At 45.6% G+C, this 19,419-nt stretch overlaps 1 protein-coding gene across 1 annotated transcript; it reads right to left on the bottom strand.

Annotated features, from left to right (window-relative positions):
- Positions 1 to 12,858: 12,858 nt before the first annotated feature.
- On the bottom strand, positions 12,859 to 16,063 carry LOC110229645 (uncharacterized protein At3g60930, chloroplastic-like). Its single transcript, XM_021030253.1, has 2 exons — positions 13,720 to 16,063; positions 12,859 to 13,650 (listed from the first exon to the last, which is right to left on the bottom strand). The coding sequence occupies exons 1-2, from the start codon at positions 13,978 to 13,980 to the stop codon at positions 12,991 to 12,993; spliced, it is 921 nt and encodes a 306-aa protein (XP_020885912.1). The 5' UTR covers positions 13,981 to 16,063; the 3' UTR covers positions 12,859 to 12,990.
- Positions 16,064 to 19,419: the final 3,356 nt, after the last annotated feature.

Raw genomic sequence — 19,419 nt, 5'->3', positions numbered from 1 at the left:
TAATTAGAAAGAAAAAAGAAAGAAAGTAAATAATGACCAAAGCACAAGTCCGAATCTCTTCACTTGTGTCACGTTATGCGCTGCATCACTTAGAGGTCACCACTAGATTATTTTTAATGTAATGTCATTCCAAAAGCGACCTTGTTCAAGACGTAGACTAAAACGCGATTAATATAATAAAACAAAATTTTTAGCGTTTTATAATTATTCTATGAAAAGTTTACTTTATTTAATTTGATTCGTCGAAGATTATACAATTATTTTGTTATTCCTCTATTTAGATACTTGACAGTTAAACCCTAATAGTACACAATTTGGTTCCATGCAACGTCAAAAGGTTTTTAATGTATTTTTCACAAAATGTCGTATTTTACTAAAGCAATCTTATTCAAGTCGTAGACTTTGAATATTCCAAAGTCGTTGCAAGAAACCAATTACCATGACATTACCGGTCGCATGTTTTTAGTGAACAAGTCACGATGGCTTCGTCTTTTTCCTTAATGCATAGCTTTGTCGGTCATCTCTGGCCATATGAATGTGTGTCTTAATTTTGTAAAGATTTACAAAACGTACCATATCTCATTTATTTTGTAGAACTACATTAGGACTAAATTTTTTAAAATAAACTATAAGATATTTGATAGCCAAAAAGAAAAATTAGAAGACTCAATTAGTTGCCATTCAGTTTTTTATGTAACTAATTAATATGTCATATTTGCCTAATTTAACCAATCTCATTCCAGCTGATGCAGTTTTGATTATTCCATAACCGCTGCAAGAAGCAAGAAACGATAAGGGGAAGATCTAGTAGGAAAGTGTGGGTGCAGTTGCCCCAAGTAATAAATTAATTAAATTCTAATTTATATATAAAATTTTGTTAACTTCAACTACGTTGTCCCCATTCATTTATTTATTTTCTCTTGATCAATTCTTTGTTTCCTCTTTTTTTACAACAATTCTTTGTTTCCTCTTTTTTTACAACAATTCTTTGTTTCCTTCATACATTTCCTTTTTGCATCTTCTCATTTACCATCTGCATATAACCAAATTATATACTTTTTTTTTTTTTTTTTTTTTTTTTTTTTTTTTTTTTTTTTTTTTTCGGCAATTCAACATTTCATTCATAATATTAAGGTACAATGTTCCAGGAAACTACATAACTTTGATTCTTAGTTCTTGCACTCTTAGCTAATGCATTTGCTACATCATTTGCCTCTCTTGATATCTTACTAAATTTGTAATTCTCCTGCCGTCCAGCCAGAGACATACTGTCTTTAATATAAGTAGAGATTGCAGAATGATGCTGACCATCTCGAAGATACAGAGAGTTTTGCTTCGCCAAAAGTTGATAAAGCTCCGCAGAATCTCCAGAAAAAGTGACATGAGAGTAGCCTAAACATTGAATTTGCATGATTGTCATTCGTAACGCCTCAACTTCTGTCTCTAGTGGCGAAATCACTGAAGGGATAGCTGCAGATCCTTTTACAACAAGTCTTGCAGTCTGGTCATAAAAGGCCCAACCAATACCTGCTGACTGCGATGAAGAGACCCATGAACCATCTACAAAACAAGTGTAGTGTGAAGATTGATGAAAAGCTTCTTCAAATGTTTGTGGAATAAAACTAGAGAAGTTCTGCTCATTGTTATGATTTCATAGTAAATCTATATTGGTTTCTTTATTCCAAACGGATAAATCAACCAAAGATTTACTTATGAGACCTGGAATAGAGCATCTTTTATTTTCGAAGATGAGAGCATTTCTCTGCTTCCATAATCTCCACCCCATTATACAAAAGAGTTGCACAACATTTGCTTGTTTACTATTGAGTTTCATCATCATATCTATGTTTTCAGGAACAGAATGGGTGTTTAGAAAGTCACCTTGGGGAGATGATATAGGTGCCAGATCCTAAACTTCATTACTGACCTTGCATTGAAATAACAGGTGATTAACCGTTTCAGGGCAGTCACCACATATTTGACAAGTATTGTCAACTCTCAGCTTCCTCCGTTTGAGATTATCTGCAACAGGATGAGCGTTATGCAGAAATCTCCACCAAAAATGCTTGATTTTGGGTTCCACATTAATTTTCCAAATCTGGGAAAAGAGTTTCTGAGAGCTATCGTTAGTCACATTTCTATTGGCAGCTTGTTTACGTAGTAGATAGTATCCTGATTTAACAGTATAATTACCATCCTTAGTGTGAATCCAAGAGGTACTATCAGCGGCTCCTGTAAAGGATGGTCTAATTGTTTAAATCAGAGACCTATCCTCAGCACAAATATATTGATCTATAATCTGCTCATTCCATCTAGAACTACCCGGGATCAAAAGATCCTACACAACTTCTGGTTTTTGCATGATATTAACATTCAACTTAGCAGGTCTAGGCGGGTTAGATGGAAGCCAATTATCATTCCAGATATTAATGTGTTGCCCATTTCCAACAACCCATTTGATCCCATTAGATAGAAGTTTGTTACCTTCCAATATACTTCTCCAAGCATGACTAGATCTCCTCTTACTACCTGCTGCCAATAGACTGGATTTTGGATAGTACTTATCCTTATATAGCTGGGCTAAGAGAGATTGTGGATTCTGCAAGATCCTCCAGCTTTGTTTGGCCAGCATTGCTATGTTGAAATGTTGCAGGTCACGGATGCCCAAACCTCCCATTTGTTTTGGATTGTTGATTTTCTTCCACGCAATCCATGATATTTTACGTTGATCTTTAGATGCAGACCACCAGAATCGATGTATTGTCGATGTTATCTGCTTAATGAGCTTCATGGGGAGGAGGAAGCATGACATACAATAAGCTGGAAGGAAAGTAGCAACAGCCTTGATAAGAACTTCTTTACATGCAGGAGAAAGAAGTTGAGAATACCAACTCTCCATTTTTTGAGCCATTCTTTGTTGTATATAAGAAAAAGCATTATATTTGCTTCTCCCAACAAATTCTGGTAAACCAAGATATCTCCCAAAGCATCCAATTTTAGTTATCCCCAAAATATGACTAAGATGTTTTTTCTGTTGCGGAGTTAATCCTTTTCCAAAAGTAATCGCAGATTTTTGTAAATTAACTTGCTGACCTGAGATTACTGCGTATTGATGAAGAATTTGAAGCAGCGTATTGCACTCTTCATCTGTAGCTTTGCATAAGAGTAGTGAGTCATCTGCAAATAATAAATGCGATATTGGAGGACCTTTTCTACTGGCTCTAAAACCATGTAATTGACCTTTCAAGTTGAATTCTCGAATTAATGCAGATAAGCCTTCTGAGCATATAAGATAAAGATAAGGAGATATTGGATCACCTTGACGGATACCTCTTTGGGGAGTAATGTTGCCTACTGGATTACCGTTAACATGGACTGAATATGAAACAGTGGTTATGCACTTCATAATCCATGAACACCACTTATCTGCAAATCTCAGCCTCTTCATCACTGCTTCAATGAAAACCCATTCAACTTTATCAAAAGCTTTACTAATATCCAGTTTGAGAGCCATAAAGGGATATTTAAGATTTTGAATATGAAGCGAGTGAAACAATTCATGAGCAATGAGGACATTATCGGTAATTAATCGGCCCGGGATAAACGCAGTTTGATTTTCTGAGATTATGAGATGAAGCCAAGGCTTGAGCCTATCAGCCAAAACTTTGGAAATAAGCTTATAAGCTACATTACATAGACTTATAGGCCTAAAGTCTTTCACTTCTTTTGGATGCTCAACTTTAGGGATCAGACATATATGAGTATGATTAATTGCAGGGTCTAGATCTCCTTGATTAAAGAAAGACTGAGCAAAGCTAAGCACACCTTTTTTAATAGTTGACCAGTGATCTTTGTAGAAACCTGCTCCCAGCCCATCGGGTCCTGGAGATTTGTCTCTGCTCATTTGTTGAAGAGCTTTATATAGTTCTTCTTCGGTGATGGGCTTGGTTAGACTTTCATTCATTTCGGTGGTAACTCTAGGCTGAAGGCAGTCCAGAATAGAACTCATATTCTGAGGCCCTTGTGAAGTATAGAGATTGGTGAAATATTCCTCAATGATACCATGTAGATCTTCGTCCTTATACCTCAGTTCTCCTGTGTTATCCATAAGAGAAATAATGCGATTAAAGTTTCTTCTCTGTTTTGTTTTCGCATGAAAATAGCGAGTATTTCTATCACCTGATTGAAGCCATTGGACCTTACTCTTAGTGCGCCAGTATTCTTCTTCATTTCTGTATTCTTTAGCAAGGTCAGCTTTAAGGTCATGAATAAGAGCATAGTTGATCGGGTCCGCTTCATATGCTTGATGCAACAACCTCTTAAGCTCTTGGATTTTTTTCTAGGAATTGTTGATGTGTGTAGACTTCCATCTTGAGAGGCTGTTGGGGTCGGATTTCATCCCATAGCACCGAGCCAAACTTCGAACGCCTCAGGGAACTTCTGAAGACACCTCGGTGCAAACTGCCATTCACCTCGGTGCAAACTGCCATTCACCTCGGTGCAAAGTACCATTCACCTCGAGTCACTGCATTGGTTGCCTCGGGGAACGCCCGTAGTCTGCTCGGGGTCTGTCAGCAAGCTTGTGAACCTGAGCCGGCTCCCTTCAAGTGCCCGAGCCGGTTCACTCCGGGAATCCGAGCCGGTTCGTGTCAGGACCCCCGAGCTGGCTCCTTCCGTGGACCCGAGCCGGTTTCCCTCGGGAGCCTGGGCCGTGCCTCTCTTGTCCCCGAGACGATTGCACAATATGACGATTTTGCTTCGCTATCACCGCTCCGCTCGGAGCGATCTGAAAAACTAGCCTCGGGTCCTTCTGAGGGACTGCTCCAAACCATCTTCCTTTCATGAACAGGAATGTTTCTGCCTCGGGACGAATCACTTGAATCAGAGAGTGACATCTTCGGCTCGGGTGAATCAAAAAGAATCGGAAAAACAAGATTTGAAATCGGAAAAACCAAATCTAAGATCTGGCACGGCGGAGGAACAACCGAAAATAAAGCAAAGCAGAGGAAATTAAAGAGATCAAGATCAGAGAGAAAAGAAGCGAACCTTAAAAATTTTCCTTGCAGATTGCGAAATGAGAAAATGAAGCAGGAGTCGGATATTTATAGAACGCTTCGGCGCGTCGGGTACACACGAGTTTAATAATATTTCGCATCCGCCCAAGTCTCGGGCGCGTCGGGTGCGCGTGACCAACATTAAGATACTTCACATCCGCACGGGTCTCGGGAATCAGCAGAGGACTCTTCCACTTCTCGAGGTAGAATCTCAACCGTCACACGCGCTAGAAGAAGATGAAGCGTCAAAGGGATTTGAATCGTCAAGAATCAGAATCACCGAAGGACACTAACCATCTTTGAAACATTGAAAATTTCGCGGCATACAAGGATGGGCTCGGAACAAAGTTAAAAACGGCTCGGACTAACAGTCGTGAAGCTCATCAGTTGCTCCTCGAACCAACGAGCTGGGGGGCTAACTGTTGGGGTCGGATTTCATCCCATAGCACCGAGCCGAACTTCGAACGCCTCAGGGAACTTCTGAAGACACCTCGGTGCAAACTGCCATTCACCTCGGTGCAAACTGTCATTCACCTCGGTGCAAAGTACCATTCACCTCGGGTCACTGCATTGGTTGCCTCGGGGAACGCCCGTAGTCTGCTCGGGGTCTATCAGCAAGCTTGTGAACCCGAGCCGGCTCCCTTCAAGTGCCTGAGCCGGTTCACTCCGGGAATCCGAGCCGGTTCGTGTCAGGACCCCCAAGCTGGCTCCTTCCGTGGACCCGAGCCGGTTTCCCTCGGGAGCCTGGGCCGTGCCTCTCTTGTCCCCGAGCCGATTGCACAAGTCACCCGAGGCAAAGACTTGGTAAAATATTCGTCTTCAAAAGTACCATTTCCAAGTAGGTCGTCATTTCCGAAAGAGAAGGATCATTTCCGATAAACCCGGAAATGATAAGGAAGAATCTCAAAGGATCAACTCAAATCAGGATATCTTTCAAGAAACTCCGAAGAATAAGGAAATTATCCTTATTCCGCGATATTCTAAGCCGACTTCAAGATAAATGGAAATCTTCCGAGAATATCGCGGGAGAGGCGGTTTATCACCCCTATATAAAGAACTCAAGGCTCAAGCGGAGAGGGGGGCGAGATCACTCTAGAATTCACACTACGCAAAGCTCTCACAGCACAAATATCTTTCTCTTTACGATCAAACTCTTGTACGATCAAAGTCATCTTTTCCTTAATAAGATCAAGAACACCATCTTTGGTATCAATTGGTTCTGTTGTTCTTTGAGAATTCTCGCAAATCGTATCCCTAAATTAAAACCCTAGACAAATCTCGATTGTGTTAGTTTCGACTTCCACAGTTTGTGGGGATACTTTAGAATTCTCTTACCCTAAGACGCAGAACTCGATTACCAAAAAGGACGATGAACGAAGACGGTCGTCAGACACCACCAGCTGGAGGAGGGATCCCGAACCCTCCGAACCCTCAGAATCTTCAAGCCGATCCGACGATCATAGCAACTCTAGCCGAACTGAAAGACATGATGGTTAAATTCCAGAAGAAAGCTGACGACCAAGAGAAAGCTAACAAAACCTTGGCGCAGCGAGTCGACGAAATCGCAACACGTGGACAACAAAAAACCACGCGTTTCCAGACTCGGCCGCCACGAGCTCGGAGGGACTTACCCGGCATCAACCCAACAAGACTCACGTTCGTGACGCCAACCGACAACACCAGAGTCGCAACCCGAGCCGACCCTGCCAGACGTGAGAATCAAGATGATCCCACCGAGCCAGACGCAGTGGACTTGACTGACGAGCCAGATGATCTGCAAGATGAGCGTATCCGAGCCGGAGCTAACTCCGCCGAGCGAACAGATCTCACTGACGATGAAGAAACTGAGGAGAATATAAGATGGGCCGAAGAATCCGAAAGGGAGAACGAGCTCAGCAAGATCCGAGCCTCCCTAGCCAAGGCGGAAGCTGATATGAAGCTCGTCAAAACCCAGATACATAGCGTTTCATCCTCTGCACCAAACATCGACCAAATTTTAGAAGAATCTCGGAATACGCCCTTCACCAAAAGAATTTCCGAAACGACGATGTCCAATCTGGGGAAGTTCAAAATCGACTCCTACAACGGATCAACCGACCCGAAGTGTCATATTAAATCTTTCGTGATATCCGTAGCCCGAGCCAGGTTCAAGCCCGGGGAGAAGGATGCAGGTCTATGCTTGCTGTTCGTGGAACATCTCAGAGGACCCGCATTAGAGTGGTTTTCAAGATTGGAAAAAAACTCGATTGACAGTTTCGACAAGCTGTCGACACTGTTCCTCAAGCAATACTCCGTGCTCATCGACCCCGGAACCTCCGACGCAGATCTGTGGTCCCTGTCTCAACAGCCCACCGAGCCGTTAAGAGATTTCCTCAAAACCTTCAAATCGACGCTAGCCAAGGTCGAAGGAATTACAGATGTAGCCGCTCTTTCGGCCTTAAAGAAAGCTCTCTGGTACAAGTCAGAGTTCAGGAAAGAGTTGAATCTGTCTAAACCGACAACAATTCGCGACGCGCTGCATCGAGCCTCGGATTTCGTCGCCCACGAAGAAGAGATGGCGCTGCTAGCAAAGAGGCACGAGCCGACGAAACAGGCGCCCCGAGCCGAGAAAACCGAGAAAGTCCAAGCGACGCCTCCGGTCCAGAAGAAGACACGTGAGAGCGGTACGTATACGCATCACGAAGGGCGCAATTTCTCAGGATATCATAACTACCAGATTGACATGCCCCGAGGCCATGGCCGCAGTAGAGGCCGAGGCCGTGGGCGGGGAAGAGAGTCCTTCACCTGGACAAGGGATCAGCCACCGAGCAATGATCAAGAATATTGCGAACGCCACAAAATTTTCGGCCACCATACCTCGAGATGCCGAAGCCTCGGAGCTAAGTTAGCAACCAAATTCCTAGCTGGAGAGCTCGGGACGAACGTCACTCTTAAAGATATCGAGCCAGAGCCAGAGCCCGAGCAGACCAACCCGGGAAGAGACCCCGAACCAAGGAACCAGGAGTCTCAGAAAAGAACCCGGGGGACGGAAGACGAAGGCCGAGATGGTACGCGGCAGAAGGTTCTCACCATAATGGGTGGATCGCCATACTGTCCCGACACCGTAGCGGCAATCAAAGCTTATCAACGCCGAGCCGAGACGCCTAGCAACTGGACAAGACGCTTCGATCGACCTAACAACGTGATCACATTCGAAGAAAGCGAGACAAACGGACTCGACATGCCTCATAACGATCCAATCGTCGTCACTTTAGCGATAGGAGACCATGATATTTACCGAGTATTAATTGACACCGGTAGCACCATCGACGTAATCTTTCGCGAAACGCTCCGACAAATGAACATCGACATGTCACAGGTAATTCCGACCCCGAGGCCTGTCCTCGGATTTTCAGGGGAAACTTTGATGACGCTTGGAACCATCCAACTACCAGTCCGAGCCGACGGGGTAACAAAGATAGTCAACTTCTCAGTCACCGATCGACCTACCATCTACAACGTCATAATGGGAACTCCGTGGTTAAATCTAATGCGAGCTGTCGCATCAACATATCATCTGTGTGTCAAATTCCCGACCCCCAATGGCGTGAAAACGATCTGGGGCAGTCAGAAAAATTCTCGGATGTTTTTCATGGCAGCACACAAACTCCGAAACCCTGTCACTGAAGCAAAGGCTGAAACCGATCACAAAAAATCAAAACTTGGCCGGAGTGAAGAGAAGGCTATATCTAAACAGTTATAGCAATTACAGATCGAGGAGGCACGCGAGGAGAAGAAGCCTACCTCGGATCCTGTAATCTCCATTGGCCTCGACGACGAACGGCCTGAACGATGCGTGGAAATTGGCAGCGACCTAACCGAGGAAATCAAGACCGAGCTCATCTCATTCCTCAAAGAGAACATCAACACCTTCGCCTGGTCGGCTGAAGATCTACCTGGGGTAAGCATCGACGTAATCTGCCACGAGCTGAATGTTGACCCATCTTTCAAGCCCATCAAGCAGAAGCGAAGAAAATTGGGTCGTGATCGTGCTGATGCCGTGAACACCGAAGTAGAAAAGCTCCTGAAGATCGGTTCAATATCCGAAGCAAGATATCCAGACTGGTTAGCGAATCCTGTCGTAGTTAAAAAGAAGAACGACAAGTGGAGAGTTTGCGTCGACTTCACCGATCTGAACAAAGCTTGTCCCAAAGACAGTTTTCCGCTCCCACATATCGATCGTTTAGTAGAAGCAACTGCAGGAAATAAGTTGCTATCGTTCATGGATGCTTTTGCGGGATACAACCAGATCCTCATGCACCCCGACGACCGCGAGAAGACAGCCTTCATCACCGACCGAGGTATCTACTGCTACAAAGTCATGCCCTTCAGACTCAAGAACGCTGGCGCAACGTATCAACGACTCGTCAACAGGATGTTCTCCGAGCAGCTAGGGAAGACGATGGAAGTTTATATCGACGACATGTTAGTCAAATCCCTTGAAGAAAGCGATCACATAGCCCATCTACGCGACTGTTTTCGCCAGCTCAACAAGCACAACATGAAACTCAACCCGGCAAAATGTCGTTTCGCGGTAAAGTCGGGAGAATTCTTGGGATATCTCGTAACTCACCGAGGCATCGAGGCAAACCCGAAGCAAATCGATGCTCTACTGAACATGCCTTCACCATAGAACAAGCGCGAAGTCCAACGTCTCACCGGGAGAGTCGCAGCCCTGAACCGATTCATCTCGCGGTCCACTGATAAATGCCTGGCTTTCTACGATACTCTGCGCGGAAAAAAAAAGTTCGAATGGACCGATCGCTGCGAAGAGGCTTTCCAGGAACTGAAGAGGTATCTGGCTAATCCACCGGTGTTGGCAAAACCAGTCTCGGGCGAGCCGTTATTCCTGTACATCGCAGTCTCGGATACAGCGATAAGTGGAGTCATAGTAAGGGAAGACAGAGGAGAGCAGAAGCTGATATTTTATGTCTCACAAACCTTCACCGACGCGGAAACACGCTACCCGCAAACTGAAAAGCTCGCCCTCGCCGTAGTAATGTCAGCTCGGAAGCTACAGCCATATTTCCAGTCTCACTCAATTGTCGTCATGGCGCCCGTATCACTCCGAACTATCCTGCACAGTCCGAGCCAATCGGGACGCTTGGCCAAGTGGGCAGTAGAACTCAGCGAGTATGACATCGAATACAGAAACAAAACATGCGCGAAATCTCAAGTCCTGGCCGATTTTATCATCGAGCTGCCAGCAGAGAACGCCCGAGAAGAGTCACCGAACGCTGTTTGGATCCTCCACGTCGACGGCTCATCCTCAAAGCAAGGTTCTGGCGTCGGAATCCGCCTAGCATCGCCAGAGGGTGAAATCCTCGAACAATCCTTTCGGCTAAATTTCGACGCAACTAACAACGTAGCTGAGTATGAAGCGCTGATAGCAGGACTTAAGCTGGCTCGGGGACTTAGGATCAACAAGCTGCGAGCCTTTTGCGACTCCCAGCTCGTGGCTAATCAATTCAATGGAGAATACGCGGCTCGTGACGAACGAATGGAAGCGTATCTTGCTCTCACTCAAGACTTGGCGAAACAGTTCGGAGAGTTTGAGTTAACCAGAATCCCACGAGGTGAAAACACATCGGCCGATGCCTTAGCGGCTCTAGCTTCAACCTCCGACCCTAATCTGAAGAGAATCATACCGGTCGAGTTCATCGAAAAGCCGAGCATCGAAGATAGTAGCAAGGATCAAGTTCTAACAGCTCGGGAGACAGAAGAACCGGAAGAAATGGACATCGAACAGCTAGACCAGCAAACTATGGACGCAACCGAGCCCGAATACGGAAGCGACGCCAAGTGGATCGGAGCCATCCGAAGCTACATCGCCGATGGACGACTATGATCGACGGAGAGCTCTTTGAATGGCGACTTTCCGGTCCCCTCCTTATCTGTGTCGAAGGAAACGAAGCTCGGAGAGTCATGGAAGAAGTACACGGCGGATCTTGTGGAAACCATTCTGGCGGAAGAGCCCTGGCTATAAAGATCAAACGCCACGGATACTTTTGGCCGACGATGGTCAAAGACTGCGAGAAGTTTTCTCAACGATGTGATAAATGCCAAAGGCACGCACCAACCATTCATCAACCCGCCGAGCTCCTCTCTTCCATCACTTCGCCTTATCCATTCATGCGATGGTCCATGGACATCATCGGACCTCTACACAACTCCAAGCAGAAGAAACTCGTCCTCGTACTGACAGACTACTTCTCCAAATGGATCGAGGCGGACTCCTACGCCAGCATCAAAGACGCGCAGGTCGAGAACTTCGTCTGGAAGAACATCGTGTGCCGCTACGGAATACCTTACGAGATCGTTACAGACAACGGATCAAAGTTTATTTCGGCTCGGTTCGAAGGATTCTGCGAGAAATGGGGAATTCGCCTTAGCAAGTCTACGCCTCGGTACCCTCAGGGAAACGGGCAGGCTGAAGCGGCAAACAAGACGATTCTCGACGGAATAAAAAAGCGCCTCGACGCGAAGAAAGGCCGCTGGGCCGACGAATTGGAAGGAGTACTATGGTCGCACAGAACCACGCCGCGGCGGGCCACAGGAGAAACACCTTTCGCCCTTGTCTACGGAACGGAGTGTGTGATTCCCACCGAAGCCGAGATCCCGGGACTAAGAAGACGTTTTCTCCCCGAGCAGGAAAATTCCAACACTCAGATGATGCTGGACGAGCTGGACTTAATTGACGAAAGAAGGGATTCGGCTTTGATCCGTATGCAGAACTATCAGAATGCAACGGCTCGGTACTACAATTCTCACGTTAAGCATCGCCGTTTCCACGAAGGAGATCTCGTACTGCGCAAAGTTTTCCAGAATACCGCCGAGCAGAACGCAGGTAAGCTCGGCGCGAATTGGGAGGGACCTTACACGATCGCAAAGGTAATCCGTCCCGGCGTCTACGAACTCATCAACATGAATGGCAAAGCGGTACCTAGATCCTGGAACGCAATGCATCTAAGGAAATATTACCGCTAAAACCTAAGGTACGCATGTACTCGAACTACGGGGTGGCTTGATCCCTGAAAAGGGTACGTAGGCAGCTCGTCCTCGGACGAGTTCAGCTACCCCCCCTAATTAAAAAAGGGGGGAGTGTGTCCGTATACATATATACTCCCACTAAATTTTTCAAATTCTCTAAGTTTTTACCCTTCGGATTTTCAATTTTATTCCACCTCGACATCTATCCCAAAATTCATCTCCGGAACTTTTACGGTCTTCTTATCGACCCACAAAGCCAACAGTTCATTCGGATGATGGCCACGTCCACGAACAGAGAGCTCATTTCACCGCTTCGGTTACAGCGCGCTATATAAGTATTCGAGACAATTCGGTCGGAGATATCTGACCACCAAGAGATTGTCTTCGGAAAACCCAGTCGACTTCGACACTGGTACCCCAGTTCGCTTCTAAGCACTGGCTTCGACTATATCAGCTCAGGTCGCAACCGATAGAGATTAGTCCCATATAACCAAAACCCAGTTACCTTAACACTGGTGAACGATCCATTTCACTTTCAGTTCGGAAGTAGAAACTGTTCGGGAGAATTAACTTTTTCACATCACACTTACAAAAACCCAGTTATCTTAACACTGGTTCGCTATTCCGAAAGATAACTTCTACTGAACCGAAACTCATTTTTACCAAAACCCAATTGACATTGGTGTATAATTCGGTTCGGAAGCTAAAACGACTCGGAAAAGACTAACTCCTCGATGAACAAGTCATGTTTACGAAGTTACTTCGGAAGCAACTCAAGATGAACGAAACAATTCAATTATTTAAAGAAACATGCGTTCAAAAGGGATAAAGCCGTCCAGGCACAAGTCTTACAAAAAGGAGAAGAATCAAAACAAATCCAGAGCATAAAAGAAGGGGCGCCTCGGGATCACTTATCCTGCTCCTCGTCTGGAACAAGCGCAGCCTCGGAGCCCAGGTTCGTCCCTGCTTGATCGATAACTCCAACTTCGATCGCCTCGCCCTCCACCGACCTATTCCCAAGGCTATCATGAGCAGAGTCGGGCGACACCGGAGGAATCTTCAAAGTTTCGAGCAGCTCGACCGCGAGCTGAGAATACTCCGCTTCGGCGTCCCCGAACTCTTCTTTCCATGCCTCTACCTCTTTCTTCTCGTCCTCGATCGACTTGCCCTCCTCGAGCTCGACAATCAGCTCGGCGTTAGCCTTAGCCTGGGAGAAGTACATGTATCGATCAGCGACCTGGTCGAACTGTTCCAGCTTCGCCTCGATCGTTTTGATCTGCTTGGCGAACTCTTCGGTAACCTCCCTTTTGGCAGCCTTCCTGGCTCGAGCAACCTCGGCCTCCCGAAAGGACTTCTCCTCGGCAAATAGGTGGTTGAGGCGCTCAATCTCCGCTTCGGCTTTCTGCCGAATTCGAGCGTTCTCCTCGGCCCTCTCCCTTGCTGCGGTCGCCTCGGTTACTCTCCTCTCCGATTCCGCTCGGGCCATCTCAAACTGCTCGTTGGCAGCTTCGCGTTGGCGGTTCGCGGATTCGTAAGAACGAACCAGCGTGTTCATTGAGGAGAATGCCTGGGGATAAAACGACATGTTAGGAACGGAAAAGAACTTTGAAACAAGAGGTTCAACAAAAATTATTACCTTCAGAAAGTTGGCCGAAGTCTCGGCGTATCTTTCCGCCTCGGCCAGAGTCTCAGGGGCTGTCAACAACGGCCACCTTGTCCTTGTAAATCGGTCGAGAGCTGCTGTGATCGCTCTTCGACTTCTTCCTCTTATCGGTAGAGTGGTCGCCCCGAGGACGTTTTCCCTTAGACTTGGCCTGTCTACCAGCAGCCAAGCCGACCACAACTTCGGTGTGTTCGACCTCGGGAGCTTGAACTCCACTGTCCCCAGCTGGAACATCGTCGATCGCTTCGGGAGGAACCGAAGTAACAACTAGATCAACCCCGGATCCTTCGGGGCCCTTAACCACTTCGGGCCTGCCAGACGCCTCGAGTAGATCGGACGCCTCGGGCCTTCTAGACCCCTCGGTCAAAGGTTTGAAAACCGCCTCGAGAGCTCTTTTCTGCTCGGCCGCTTCCTTCTCAGCAGCCTTTTTCTCCCTTAGCGTCATCTTCGCTTTCTGCATCTCCATGTAGCCGCTTAATCGGTGATCCGAAGAGGATGATGATGATGAACAGGACACGCCTCGGAGTAATCTCAGCGCTTTCTCTACTCTTTTGAGCGTAAAATGCTTGGTCCAGTTACACTTCCGGGAAGCCAACTCCTCGTGAGTTTCTAAAAGATCTTCGGGGACAATCTCGAGGAACGTCGGGTTACGATCTGAAAATGAAAACAAAACTGGTTAAAAAATCGATCAAATCACGACAGAAAGAAAACTCAAACGCTTCGGGTAAACTACCGATTTTGCCCCATTTCGCAACAATTTTATCAAGGCATCCCTCGGAGACGGAGTCCTCGTCAATCGCTACGAAGAAGAAATGATCAGTGTACTTCTCATCCTTGCTCGGGAACCCGCCAATGATTTTTTTATTTTTGCTCGGCGAGATATAGTATCTTTCCAGAGGACCCGGGCTACGACGAACCTCCAGGAAATTCCTTAAATGCCCGAGGGACAAAATTTTATCCGCCTCGAAACTCCTTACTAAGATCCCAATAAGATGCCGCAGTCCACGAGTTGAGATCTGAGCCAACGCAATCTTATACGACCACAAATACTCAACGATCAGCCTCGGGAGAGGGAACCACAGGAAACAAAAACTGAAAAACCCCTCGTACAACGTGAAGAACCCCTCGGGAGGATTATCGGCTCGTTCACTCAGGGTCGGAAGCCTCATCGTGACTCCTTCACTGAAACCGAACCGAACTCTCAATTCTCTGAGGGAGTCCTCGGTGGATAGCGTAGAACCAGGAGGGTCGGGCCTTTTTACTTTTCTGGCTCGCTTCGTCTTCTGTTGTAGAGCCTTAGCCGCTTGCATCCTGGCCTGAAGCATTCTCGCCTCCGCGTCGGAATCATAGTGAACCGCCTCGGCCTTTACAGGGAGCAAAGACGGCTCGGGCGCTTTTTGCCAACGAAACCCCCAGCTTCGTCCTTAGACAGAGGACGCGTTCTCCCCGTATTTAAAGCTGCCTCGGGGTCATCAGGAAGATCCTCATCCCGAGCCACATTCGCAACTGTATCCTCCCGAGCCACAAATTGGCTCGGATCTTGGTCCACGGATGACGATTTTGCTTCGCTATCACCGCTCCGCTCGGAGCGATCTGAAAAACTAGCCTCGGGTCCTTCTGAGGGACTGCTCCAAACCATCTTCCTTTCATGAACAGGAATGTTTCTGCCTCGGGACGAATCACTTGAATCAGAGAGTGACATCTTCGGCTCGGGTGAATCAAAAAGAATCGGAAAAACAAGATTTGAAATCGGAAAAACCAAATCTAAGATCTGGCACGGCGGAGGAACAACCGAAAATAAAGCAAAGCAGAGGAAATTAAAGAGATCAAAATCAGAGAGAAAAGAAGCGAACCTTAAAAATTTTCCTTGCAGATTGCGAAATGAGAAAATGAAGCAGGAGTCGGATATTTATAGAACGCTTCGGCGCGTCGGGTACACACGAGTTTAATAATATTTCGCATCCGCCCAAGTCTCGGGCGCGTCGGGTGCGCGTGACCAACATTAAGATACTTCACATCCGCACGGGTCTCGGGAATCAGCAGAGGACTCTTCCACTTCTCGAGGTAGAATCTCAACCGTCACACGCGCTAGAAGAAGATGAAGCGTCAAAGGGATTTGAATCGTCAAGAATCAGAATCACCGAAGGACACTAACCATCTTTGAAACATTGAAAATTTCGCGGCATACAAGGATGGGCTCGGAACAAAGTTAAAAACGGCTCGGACTAACAGTCGTGAAGCTCATCAGTTGCTCCTCGAACCAACGAGCTGGGGGGCTAACTGTTGGGGTCGGATTTCATCCCATAGCACCGAGCCGAACTTCGAACGCCTCAGGGAACTTCTGAAGACACCTCGGTGCAAACTGCCATTCACCTCGGTGCAAACTGCCATTCACCTCGGTGCAAAGTACCATTCACCTCGGGTCACTGCATTGGTTGCCTCGGGGAACGCCCGTAGTCTGCTCGGGGTCTATCAGCAAGCTTGTGAACCCGAGCCGGCTCCCTTCAAGTGCCTGAGCCGGTTCACTCCGGGAATCCGAGCCGGTTCGTGTCAGGACCCCCAAGCTGGCTCCTTCCGTGGACCCGAGCCGGTTTCCCTCGGGAGCCTGGGCCGTGCCTCTCTTGTCCCCGAGCCGATTGCACAAGTCACCCGAGGCAAAGACTTGGTAAAATATTCGTCTTCAAAAGTACCATTTCCAAGTAGGTCGTCATTTCCGAAAGAGAAGGATCATTTCCGATAAACCCGGAAATGATAAGGAAGAATCTCAAAGGATCAACTCAAATCAGGATATCTTCCAAGAAACTCCGAAGAATAAGGAAATTATCCTTATTCCGCGATATTCTAAGCCGACTTCAAGATAAATGGAAATCTTCCGAGAATATCGCGGGAGAGGCGGTTTATCACCCCTATATAAAGAACTCAAGGCTCAAGCGGAGAGGGGGGCGAGATCACTCTAGAATTCACACTACGCAAAGCTCTCACAGCACAAATATCTTTCTCTTTACGATCAAACTCTTGTACGATCAAAGTCATCTTTTCCTTAATAAGATCAAGAACACCATCTTTGGTATCAATTGGTTCTGTTGTTCTTTGAGAATTCTCGCAAATCGTATCCCTAAATTAAAACCCTAGACAAATCTCGATTGTGTTAGTTTCGACTTCCACAGAGGCTGTTTCTAAACTTCTTAATTGCTTCATTAAAATTAGCCGCAGGAATGTCTTGACACTGTGTAAGCCAAACTCTCTGAATTTCATTTTTAACTTCTGATTCAAAGCGCCATCGATTATCATACCTGAAGAGTTTGTAACCTCGCCATTTTTTATCACTGGTATCCAGGAGAATAGGACGATGATCTGATCCTCCCCATGGTAATAAATGGACATGAGCTTTAGGGAACAGATCTTGCCATTCAGCAGTAGCCACAGCCTTATCAATCCTTGTTTTTACTCTGTGATTACATCTCTGTCCAATCCAAGTGTACTTGCCTCCAAACGTTTTGACTTCATGTAATCCTGAGGAATTGAGCATCTGTCTAAAAATTCTAAAACTTGACTCTGCTCTGCGTGGTCCTCCAGATTTCTCCTCATTACTCTTTATATCATTGAAATCTCCGAGAACAAGTCTAGGCTTACTTTGATATAAACCCAATGCTGCTAGGCGAGTCATATATTTCCATAACTCATTTCTCTGTTTTTTCTCCGGATGTCCATAGAGATAAGTGAGACAAAAGGTGTGCGGAGTACCTACCGTCTTCCGATATATACATATCAGTGTAATAGAGCGTTGGCGTCTCCAAAAAGTCTATTTGAACACGATCATTCCAAAAAACCGCCATTCCGCCACTGAGCCCATCCGGATTTACAACAAAACTATGGGCGTAGCCAAGATCCTTGCATAAGTTATTCACATAACTATAGCCGTTTTTAGTTTCAACGAAGAACATGACATCAGGTTTAGAAGACTTCCTGATGTCTTTCAAATATGGAATTGTCAGAGGGTTCCTCTTTAGCCCCTGATAATTCTAATGTAGTATCTTCATCGAGGCGATGGTGGTTTAGGGGTTGCCACCTCCCCTTTGTTGTGAAAATTACCTTTGGTTCTCGGTTTACTAGTTAAAGCTTGATCCTCCTCCAACAAACTGTCTCCTTTCCTTTTCTGACCTCTATCCAGGCAATGACTAGGCTCCTCAACTACCTCCTTGGACATGGGATCAGTTTGACCTACAACTTCAATTGGGTTATCAGGTTGAGCAATACGGTTCTCACTCACTTCAGTGAGAGAATTCTCATTCTGAGAATCCACCTGCACAGCTAATCTTTTTCGGCTCTGAGAAACCTTAGATGTTCCTTCCATTTCTTTGACAGCTATAGGTTGAAACTCTGGAGTAATTGACAAACTGTTGGTTCCTCTCAACAGAGGAGGATTTATGGTGCCAATTACTTGGATTGATGATTCTGATTGGTCATTCATGGCTTCATCTTCCTCTTGGTTTACCCCTTGCATCTGCTCAGCACCATGTCGAAGTGCATCATTCTGCAATTGGAGAACTGGAGATCCCATATCGCAAATTGATTCATCATGTAAAAGAGACCCACAAGTAAAGCAGAACTTTCTTAATTTGGAGAAGATAAATCGAATTTGAACCGGAGGTACTGCAGGCTCAAACTCAATCGATCTGACAAAAATTAGACGCTTAGTAATGTCCATGGTAACATGAGCCAAGACTTCTCCTTCAGACTCGGCAGTGGCTTCTATAATTTTGGTTTCATCGATGTGCCCAAGAACCCCTGCTGCTTCTCTTATGACTGGATCTGTTCGAAAGTCTTTTGGAATATGCAGAATTTTAACCCAAAAGGAGATTTGGGAGAGGAAAGTTGGAAGATTTCGATTGGTCCATCTATCAATTGCAACCATCCAGAGATTGTGATTTATCCTGCTCGTGATTCGTCCATCTAATCGCCAAGCTTTGGGATAAGCTCCCTTGATCATGATTGGTTTCTGATGATGAGGATTTAAGCCTCTGACAATTAGGCTTAAGCGATTATCCGCATCTCGGGAACGCCTTGCTTCAACTGACATCTTTAGTGGAGTTCTTTCTGAACCCAGATTTAGATTTTGAAACGATTCCCATAAATCCTTCCCCATTTTTGCCCAAAGTAACACAGAGGATCGACAACAACTGACAAGAGCAACCCGGTACGACCACCGGAAAGTTGAATCCGCACGAAGACGGCAAGGAAAACACCAGAAAAGTGAGTCGGTGTGAGGTCGGTGATAGATCGCCGATAGAATCGCCTAGAAGGTACTCGGTAGACAGTCTTTCTTTTAAATTATATACATTTATATACGTGTTTTGCATTAATGAACTTTCTTTATCCATATTTAACTAAAGTTATGTCCACTTTGTTTTGTTTTCTTCACAAAGAAAAAACGTTTTACATATCGTCTACACAACAATGATTTTTTTAGTATATACTAAGGAGGGGTTATTGGTTCATTGATTTATAAGGAATTAGAAATCCAAACAAAAATCATTTGTTATTCAATCATTGATTTTAAAATCCTAATTAAAATCATGTGTTATTAGTTCCATGATTTATAAATACTAGTTAAAATCCTATGTTATTCGTTTAGTCATTTGTTTTTGGATTTGAGAATCTAAATTATGTTTT

This window comes from Arabidopsis lyrata (genome assembly GCF_000004255.2).
Source record: "Arabidopsis lyrata subsp. lyrata unplaced genomic scaffold ARALYscaffold_3, whole genome shotgun sequence".
In the NCBI taxonomy this organism is placed as follows: domain Eukaryota; kingdom Viridiplantae; phylum Streptophyta; class Magnoliopsida; order Brassicales; family Brassicaceae; genus Arabidopsis; species Arabidopsis lyrata.
This window is presented reverse-complemented; position numbering and strand designations above follow the sequence as displayed.

Bases quoted from the DNA above. Each gene is read 5' to 3' on its own strand.
- LOC110229645 (XM_021030253.1), bottom strand. From the start codon at position 13,980: ATGTTCCAGCTGGGGACAGTGGAGTTCAAGCTCCCGAGGTCGAACACA. The intron at 13,651-13,719 runs GTAATAATTTTT...TTTTATCCCCAG, and splicing joins CTTCGGCCAACTTTCTGAAG to GCATTCTCCTCAATGAACAC.